This window comes from Zingiber officinale, chromosome 7A (assembly GCF_018446385.1).
Source record: "Zingiber officinale cultivar Zhangliang chromosome 7A, Zo_v1.1, whole genome shotgun sequence".
NCBI lineage: Eukaryota > Viridiplantae > Streptophyta > Magnoliopsida > Zingiberales > Zingiberaceae > Zingiber > Zingiber officinale.
In genome coordinates, this window is record NC_055998.1 from 124,960,742 (window position 1) to 124,971,130 (window position 10,389).

Here is a 10,389-nt window from a genome sequence, read left to right on the forward strand (position 1 = left end):
AGTACGTTCTCCAAGCTAGGTGAAAAGGGCATATGGACTATCCGAACCAAGCGCCCGAATAGTAAAGGCCTCCCAGCCGATTGGATTCGCAAGCAAACGACCCGTGACGTTCGGCAGGGCACAAAGACTATCCAAGCGCGAGTTAAGTTATGAAGGCCAAGGTCGCTCGACCTGGTGAGGAGTTAGCCTTCAAGGCCGTCTAGCCCAGACGTTAAACCGTAGAGCCGCGCCGATCGGCTATAAACATCCGCGCCGACGAGCACCGTCGTTAAAGATCGAGAGCCGCGCCGATCGGCTATAAACATCCGCGCCGACGAGCACCGTCGTTAAAGATCGAGAGCCGCGCCGATCGGCTATAAACATCCGCGCCGACGAGCACCGGCGTTAAAGATCGAGAGCCGCGCCGATCGGCTATAAACATCCGCGCCGACGAGCACCGTCGTTAAAGATCGAGAGCCGCGCCGATCGGCTATAAACATCCGCGCCGACGAGCACCGTCGTTAAAGATCGAGAGCCGCGCCGATCGGCTATAAATATCCGCGCCGACGAGCACCGTCGTTAAAGATCGAGAGCCGCGCCGATCGGCTATAAACATCCGCGCCGACGAGCACCGTTGTTAAAGATCGAGAGCCTCGCCGATCGGCTATAAACATCCGCGCCGACGAACACCGTCGTTAAAGATCGAGAGCCGCGCCGATCGGCTATAAATATACGCGCCGACGAGCCCCGTCATCAAACATCGAGTCGGTCCGGCGACTATAATACCTCGGGCGGATGAACGAATATCAGAATAAGAAACCGCAGAAACTACGAATATTAAAACATTCAGGCCCGATCGGGGGTTGGTCCTTCGATACTTGGCGGTAGCTGAATTCACGTAAGCCAGATACGTGCAGCGCGAGTAGTCTTTCCCGCTCGAAATTTGTTTAATGGGTTAAGCCGATCGGCCGCGTGACGGAGAACGCTTAAGAGCATGACTGACTCTAAGCATAAACGTTAAGCAAACAGAAGAATATTATAGATAATGAGTACGAAGACAAAGGCAAAGGAGCAGCATTTCATTAGAAGAAAAATAATGCCGAACGGCAAGTACAAAAATTTTACATCCGCTGAGCGGATGAAATACAGGAAGTACTGGGAAGAATCCACCTCACTCAGGGTCCTCAAAATTGAAAAAGGCGTCCGGGATATCGTCGATCATGGCCGCCAGGTCGGAGGCTGGAATGTGCATTCCCGCGGGAAGGTGGCCACCCTTCTTCAAGTACGCCATGGTGACCTTGACCGCCTCGAGGAAAGTTGAGGAGACGTTGCCACCGAATTTTGCGCCGAACCGCTCCGAGCGGAGGTATTCTTGGCGAGCTGCTGCTAGGCGACTCGACTCTCCCTCCTTATATTGTCTGAGCGGTTGAAGTCCAGTTGCTGTTAGGTCCTGTGTATGTTTGATGTCTTGTGTCTAAGTGTGCAGGAATTTAGAAGCATAGGATGTCAAGCGAAAGATGCAACTAGTGAGAAGGATGTCACGGGAGAGAGTCGACGGGCTAGGTGTGTTCGAGGGACGAGGTGTTGTGGAAGAATACGCTAGTAGACGAGAAGGAAGCGCGTGACATTTCCGAGGAACGAGAAGCCGAAGCGGAAGCTTGCTCGAGGAGAAGGTCAGAAAATGGATTTAGGTGAACCCTATTTTAGATGACCGAAATCATCCAAGCAAACGTTGTCAGAACGGAGGAGAAACTGGACAGTCAACACTATGTTGACTGTCTGGGTTCCCAGACCCCCTGGGGCAGCCTTGGGCGCCTCCTCGCACGCTGCTGAGCGGTGATGTGTCATCCACATCTGGACGCTTTGACCGGTTCGGGCGCTCGGACTAGGATAAGTTTATCATTTGCAGAACTATTGCGACGTAGATAAAGTTTTATCAGTGCTCAGACATCTGGAGCCCTTCTAGGGGTCCGAAGCTGCCATATCAACAAACAGTAAGTTTTGACCAGCAGGTTATAAATAAAGCTCCGATCTCAGTAGTTTAGTACAACGTAAACGAATTTTGTACTTTAACTTCTAGTTCTGTTCTTTACTTTTCTACGCTTTCAAACGTTGTAAGAGACTACTCCACCTTTGAAAAAAAATGAGATTTTAGTGAGCTACATTTGCCTTGGATTAATAATTTTCTGTTTGTAAACTAAGTAAATATTCATGCTTCTGTCTTTATTTTATGCATTTACTTTTTGTTTCTAAACAAGTGTTTACCTAACTTAGTCCAAAGATCGAGAAAGGGTATTCTTTTAATTTCAAGCAATTTATCCCCTTCTTGCCGATCGACTAGGAACCTTCATCTTCAACATCCAGAATTAAGTCTGCTACTCGAGCGGATTTGATCAGGATATCATCCACGTATACTTCAATATCTTTCAATCTACTGTCAAAAGATTTTGTCCATGAGCCTTTAGTAGGTTGCTTCTGCATTTTTTAATTTGAACAACATTATATTATAGTAGAAGGTATCATAAGAGATAATAAAGCTAACCATTTCTTAGTTTTTTAGGGCGAGAGGGATGTAGTGGTATCCTTGATAGACATCTAGTATGCAGATTAGCTCACTCTCGGAGGTAGAATTAACCATATGGTCGATGTGGGGGAGAGGATAACAATCTTTGGGACTCGCCTTACTGAGATCCTGGAAGTAAATGTAGACTCGCCACATGTCGTTAGGTTTGGCCATGGGCACTACATTGGCGAGCCGGGTTGGAAATTAGACTTCACCTCGCCCACTTAACCTTCTATAGGGAATTTTACCTTTTAGTAGAAGGTGGAGATCGTCGCTCGAAATTCATGTAGAGCGGGTCTTCTTAAGAAAATGTTGTAAGCCGATGGGGTGTCTACCACTATGAAAGTACTTTTATGAGTCCTCATTAGGGGCTCAACTCCCAAGGAGATGGATATTCAAACTTGGTCGAGCGGTTGTACTTCATTTCCCGTAAACTCGTATAAAACGATGGCCAAAGGCTAGAGCTTACCTTGGTTAATTTTTATTTTATTGAAGGGTATCTTTAAAAGGACATTAACAGAGCTTTGCTATGAAAACCCTAGCCATCTTGCTATTGGCGATAGTGACTTTGATAATCAAGGCATTATCATGGGGGAGTTCTATCTCCTCAAGGTTTTGAGGCCCAAAGCTAATTTGGGGGCCTTCCACTTGCTCTCAGCTAGAGCTAACCCTGTGGATCTCGAGCCAGTGATTGCGAGTTTTCCGTGCTCGATTGGAGTCGCCATCGGTGGAGGCCCCAGTGATCATATTGACCCTCCTCATAACAGGATTACTCAGATTCTCTTCTTGCCTGGTCTGAACAAGCTCCACGCTGTCATTAGGAGAGGCTTGATGGCCTTGCATTTGTCATGTATTGGCCGACCAATTGGCTGTATTAGGGCTATGCGATTGATATCCAATTAGTTGCGGAGCAATTTGGGGAGGTGGTTGACCTTGCTTAACTGTTCGGCATTTATCTTGGGCGAACTGATGATAATCATGGGTATTGTACGTTTTGGACCGGTAGTATGTACAAAAAGTAGGTATCCAATGACGAGGCTCAGCGAATGAGGTCCACTCTACTTCCACGTGTTATACCACCCTCCCTTCTCGAGCCGAGGGGAGAGGACTTGACTGATGATCTTTGTGACATAGGAGAGGCGGAGGGCCCTTGTGCTCGACTTGGAAGGAGGGAGCTAGAGCACCCACTTCCTTTTTCCAAGTGGCTTGAGCCTTTTCAACATTGATAAATAAAATAAAAAAACTTTGAATGACGATCGCGAACCCAAGTCCTCGATATATATATATATAATCATTTTTCTCAAAAGTTTTAAAGACACATCGTACGACAGCTTAGCTTGATCGAGCAGTCAAGTCTTATGACCACCTTGGTAAAGTGGTCAGGGATGAAATATAATCAGGGATGAAATATAATCACCTTGGTAAAGTGGTCAGGGATGAAATATAATTAAGGATGAAATATAATCAGACTGAGTTACTAGTAGCCCGATGAAATACATCCTTTGATAAATATAAAAATATGATTGAAAATTAAAAAATATGATGCATCAAAAATACCAATATAATTTCATGAGCTCTAAGAATATAAATATATGATTTATTTAAATAATTTGACTATTCTTGGTAGTTTTAGTCTTTATAAAACTCCAACAACAAAAATAAAACTATAATTTAAATATTTTATCAATTTTATTTTCCTCTACTAATTTTAAACAAACTATTTAGGTATTTTCAAGATGAAGGGACATTTTGACGAACATATTCCCTCTCTTCACTAGCTTAAGCTCAGCACACAACGAGATGTAGCGTATGCGCATTATTATCTTTTGTCAGGTCTCGTGCCACGCCCTCGCCGGCGCTGCAAATCATTCCATTCCTTGCCTTTGTGGGTTGGATTGGAACTGGACGATGGCGTCCATGGCTAGGGTTTCGCTTGGCCGCTTCCTTCTCCCTCTCTTTCCTCTCTCTACTCCTTCGTCTCGCTCCTTCGCTCCATGCCCTTCCCTCTGTTACACTCATCTTCTCTCTCGGGGTCCCGGAGCTCCCGCTTCCATGAGCTCCTCCCCTCTGTGCGTCGCCGATGATCAGATAACTCGCCGATGGAAACCCATGTGCCTTTACCACACCCAGGGCAGGTGCACCATGGTACGTTTTCGAGGTCCTGCTTCCTGGGCGCGCAGTGCTGAATCTTAAGGCTGCGATCTTCTTTTTTTCTTGAGAAGTTTTATAGCTCGAAGAGTGTATGGGGCAGTGGTAGCTGCGATTAACTGATTTTTTTTTCTTCGCATTTTTCTTTTGAATGATAACAAGTGTCGGTCCGGTTTCATTTTTATTCCCAATCTTGAAATGCTGTGGGCTTCATTACCATTTGCATAAACTTTCTGAAGGATTGCAAAAATTCTGCAAATTCATGGATGCACGCACATTGCAGTTAAGATTTTTTGAGACCACCGTTGATTTTTCTCAATGCATGGTTCTGTGCTTTGACTGACCTCACACGTTCCATTTCGATACCACTAGTAACTGATTATCCTCGTTTCATGAGGAAGAAATTGTCAGATAGTCTATGCAGAGCTTACGTGCTAAAATAGTACATATGGCTGTAGAAAGTGGTTTGATCATAAGGAAGCTGAACGTCTTTGTCGGATTTTATTAGTTAGGACTTGCTACCCTGTGGTGATGGAAAAATAAAAATATCCACCTGGACTTTTGGTATGCCAGTTTGCAATTATATTTTTCCAGAAGGTTCACATCTCTTGCTTTTGGATGATCTTCAACTTATTGGGTGTAGAATATTTTTTTTTTTTGGTTTGCTCTTACAATTTTTTTTTTATATTTTATTCAATTTTATAAAGATACTAAAATACTACTACATATTTTAGAATGCATGAAAGATCAACCCCCTTCTGCAAGTAAAAGTTGCATTGAATTTAAAAACAGTTTGCATTAGTTAGTAGTTACAGTTACATGTGATACAAATAATAAACTGTTGAAAATGCTAATAAGGTCAATATAATACATATGACTACAAAATGCCATTTAATACCATGAGAAGAACGATATTATTAAGTATTAGCTTCATCATATGCAGATGGGTGATGCTTCGCACCTGGAGAAGTTTAATCATGATTTCCTGGCAGATCTTAAAGCAAATATTACGACCCTCAATAAATTGAAGCCTCAGAATCTAGATTATCTTTTAGTTTTGGATCTAGAGGGTAAAGTAGAGATTCTTGAATTTCCTGTTCTGATGATCAATGCCAAGAGTATGGATTATGTTGATTCATTTCACAGGTACTTTTTTTTAAAAAACTGGAAATTCTTGTTTGCTTCAAAGTTTTTTAAATGATTTGAATATTAGTAGTGAAATAACCTTGCATATAGATGAATGTAAGAATAGGATCCATTTATCTAACTCCAAATAGTTGGGGCTAACACTACACTACTTAATGATAATCAAATTCTATGATTGACACATCTTCGTACTAGCTAGGACACTAATGAACTATGTTCAATTGGTGATGCCTCGTTGATGAATTCTGAGGGGTGTCTATTGAATTCTGAATGCGACTTTTAACAAACAGGACTTCTCCATTCAACTTACCATATTAAAAGTCTGGTTGTGAGATTGCCCTTTCTAAATTATTACACTTTTTTATTCATCAAAAAAGATGTATTCAGTTAATATTAACTTTTGGCCTCACTAAGAAGCAATACTTTGGTTGTTGGGAGCAAATATCCATTATTATTATTATTATTATTTGACCAAGATGCATTTTCTATATGTAGGTTTGTACGACCAACTATGATGAGCGAGCACAGGATTAATGAGTATATTGAAGGGAAGTATGGGAAGTTGGGGGTCGATAGGTATGTGCAACAGTTTATACTCATTGACTATTTGCATCTTTTGCCATATATTTATTTATATCCTCTCACATGTTTCTGAATCTGAGATTACAATTAGTGTTGGACATTTTCATTCAGCAATTGTTATTTAAAAGTGAACCCAGCTTTAGTTTTGAAAGTTATAATGGATGTAGGGGTGTCATATGCTTAATTTGTTTGCTGCTTAATGAGCATCACTAAATATTGTTCTTGTAAGCCCTTTTTATTTGTTACTTTAATCACTCAAGGTTACAAATTCGAAGATGTGAACATGAGCTACAGAATTTTTTTTTTCTCTATGCTCTTTCTCACAATTCATTAATTATTACTCAATATTTGATAGATTTGGCATAAATCCTAAAGAGTATGTCAAAGATGGAATTAGTTTCAGTGGTTGGTTGCAACCTTAAAGGATCTAGTCCATCAATTTTCATTAGGAGAATGAGGAATTGAGTGATTTCAAACTGTCAATTTAGTGAAAACATGAGTAATTGAATGAAACCAAGAAAACACTTGCCTTGGATAGATGGGGACAGCCATGGAGTACAACTAAAGTAAGATGGTGATGTAGGACAATCTATAAGAGTTTAAGTCTTTCTTTGTAGACTAATGGAAGGAGAAGAAAGGATGAGGAAGAATAATGTTTTCCTTTTAGACTAATGGAATCAGAAGAAAAGAAGAGGATGAACAAGAGGAAGGGCACATATAATTTTCCTCTTTACCTCATCAAAAGTAAGATTTATTCAATTTTGCTTGGGAAATCCATTTTCTCACCCTTTCTACTTATCAAACCCATATGGCAGCTCTTGACAGTCCCAGGTAAGATCTCAATCACATGTTTTAAAAAGTCAATTATATGACACATATGCTTATGTAGAGGCATTATATGTTGCAATGTCCAAACTATCACGATTGGATTAAAATAATTTGTCTGTTAAACAAACAATTGTAACAAAAGGTGATTACGTTCACCCTAGACATCCCTCACAATCCGCCCCTAGGTTATGTAAAGGGAGGTAAATCACGGGGTCAGCTTATAGCCGACCGCCAAGAGACTAGGTGGTGGGAAGAGTTTTATATGGGTTGCTTAGATCAATGTGATCTTATACGTATTGCCAAATAATTAATATCATTTTTCTAAAAGAATATAGATTTGATATGCTCATATGCATTATGTGGTGGCTTGATCACATACTGCCTGCATACTTTTTTAAAAAACCTTGACCACATTCATGTTTTTGCTACCTCTAGAGATGGAGTCATGTTTCGATGCAAATCCATGTCATGGCACTTTCTTAGACTAACACTACCACCCATTTTTAGCTACATTGATTGAATTGAGACCATTCCTAGCTATGAAATAGGGAGATAGAAAGGATAGTTTGAAAGATGCCTCGGAGAAGTTCTAAATCCTCCAAACCCCCCATAAGGGGAAGAGTAATCACTCACATTCTATGAGCAACCATAATTTGTACATTCAGAAGTTCACTTTCAAGTACAGGCAACCAAAAATAGTATAAGATACTATTGATCATTTTCTTTGATCAAGGACCTTTCCACCTTTAGCAGATACGATTCTTAAGGCTCATCCTTGTCACATTTTCAATTATATCTTCAATCCATCTAGAATTGTAACTTGCAGATCAAGAACATTTGCCTTTATTAGATGAAGCTCTTGTAACTTCCCGGTAGACAATCTATCAAGTTAATGTAGAAATAGTAGGAGTTTCCATTTGGCAACTTCCTATTTGCAAAAAGATGCAAAGAACAATTAAAGTTATATAAAAAGATATACTCAATTGAGCTCAAGCCCTAGTTGTTTACTGTTTTTAAGGTGGTCAGAGTTGATTCTCTTTTTTCTACTCTTATCTTCACTTAGTAATCTGCGTGATTTTCATTAGGAGTTTGAATGTTCTGCTGAACTTATTGTTCTATGGGTTAAACCAAGTTTGTTGAATATTGCTCGACTTGTTGGACAGAACTAGAAACAATGTTGTAAAATAACCAAACACAGAAAAACTTTTTCCGTCTTAGTTGTAGTGTAAGCTCATACTAATAGGAAAATTGATGGTGGTTCTTGTTTTACGTATGCCAAGAATCCAAATCTAAGTTGTCACAAAATTTAAGAATATATGGCCTTATTCAGTCTGAATTCAGATTTTTTTTTTCAAGCTCCATTATCTAATGTATCTTCATCAATTATGAAAGCTTTATATGTTGATCAATCAAACTATAGATTGCTTTTGTGGTCTTTTGTACCTTTTAGCCACTGCATGTTATGGGAAGTCCGATTATAATTTTGTCAAGTGTGCATATAATTTTAAATGTATACTTGTTTCTTAACACTTTTTGTTTGTGACAAGAAGCCCTTACCTTTATGATTTGTTGTCATATTTCCTTTGAATTGAAAGCCTCTACTTTATTTGTGCATTTCATTATTCTAAATTGATGCCACCTGAAGGTACCTTTGATCAATTCTAAGATATGCCACCTGTAGGAATGCCATCGTCTTTGTATGACTATCTGTGACAAGTTCATTTGGCTCTTTGAATAGGAAGCAACACTCCTTTCTCTGCCGTTTAAATAAGTCATGTTATCATTTATCATTCCTAATCTAAATTGATGCATTCCTACATTGATCATTAGATCAATACTGACATGTAATAATATTCTAAATGGTTTCCTATGATTATACTGTTTTATCTTCATGTGTGCTTCATTTTAAATCACTTGTTTAATTTGCAGAGTGTGGCATGATACTGCGATCCCATTTAAAGATGTGCTTCAGGAATTTGAATTATGGATGCAGAGTCATCAATTATGGGACAAGGAGCGACGAGGCTTACTTAATCGAGCTGCATTTGTAACTTGGTTAGTCCTAGTTCAAACTGTACCTGTTATCTTTCATCATATGGTCATGTGTGTGTGAATCCGTAGATGCTCATGTATATTTCAGCTTGGATTGCCGCTGAGTTAGGTAGGAATATAAGAGGCTTACAATGTCCTTGTGATTTTGCTTTCTTGTATATGAGTTTAACGTTTAAGCAGCTTCCTTTTATTAAAGAAATAATCTGATGATATGCTTTTCTCTGCCTTGTGATAATAGTGGAAATTGGGACTTGAAAACAAAGATTCCTGAGCAGTGCAAGATTTTGAAGATAAAGACACCTTCATACTTTATGGAATGGATCAATTTGAAGGACGTTTACCTAAACTTTTATAAGAGAAGGGTAAGTAATTTTTTTTTTTGTGTTGTAGTCTTGTGGTTTAGTCTGTCTTCAAAATATTCAGTTTGGTACTTAAATTTCACTTGGGTGTTCTTAGAAATTCATTACTATCAATGATTTCACTTGGGTGTTCTTAGAAATTCATTATTATCAATTTAATCTCCTATCTCATTCCAGGCAACTGGTATGATGACAATGCTAAGACAACTGGAGATTCCATCGTTGGGTAGCCATCACCTTGGAATTGATGATGCTAAGAATATAGCGAGAGTTCTTCAACGTATGCTCGTTGATGGAGCCATTCTGCAAATCACTGCAAAGAGGAGTTTGTCATCTCCTGCTGATGTAAAGTTTCTTTTCAAGGACCGAGTCAGATGATCATCTGAACTCTGGAGTAAAGAACTATTGCAGGCAGAACAGCACTGCTCATATGAGCAAGTTTCTTTTGGGCATTGGAGACAAGTTGACAACAAATTTAGAAAGTGCAGAATGCATTATTGCCATGTGTTTTAGATAAGTTGAGGCCTCTAGATTTTGTTGACCTTTGTATGCATGGAACTAATCAAGTTATCTGTGTTTCGTTATATCTGATCCATGTAAGTTTTTTTTTTAAATTAGTGCAAGAGCTATAACTTCCACAATGAAGTGCGATAGAGTACTGATTTTTTTATATAGCAACAAAAGGTGATAATCATCACCAAGCCTCTCACCCGAGAGCCCCTCTAGGATTGT

General features: G+C 39.7%; 1 protein-coding gene across 1 annotated transcript; it reads left to right on the plus strand.

Annotated features, from left to right (window-relative positions):
- Window positions 1–4,299: 4,299 nt before the first annotated feature.
- On the plus strand, window positions 4,300–10,243 carry LOC122002391 (uncharacterized exonuclease domain-containing protein At3g15140-like). The gene is made up of 6 exons (XM_042557544.1): window positions 4,300–4,687; window positions 5,634–5,836; window positions 6,332–6,412; window positions 9,176–9,301; window positions 9,537–9,660; window positions 9,835–10,243. The coding sequence occupies exons 1-6, from the start codon at window positions 4,352–4,354 to the stop codon at window positions 10,033–10,035; spliced, it is 1,071 nt and encodes a 356-aa protein (XP_042413478.1). The 5' UTR covers window positions 4,300–4,351; the 3' UTR covers window positions 10,036–10,243.
- The last annotated feature ends 146 nt before the right edge of the window (window positions 10,244–10,389 follow it).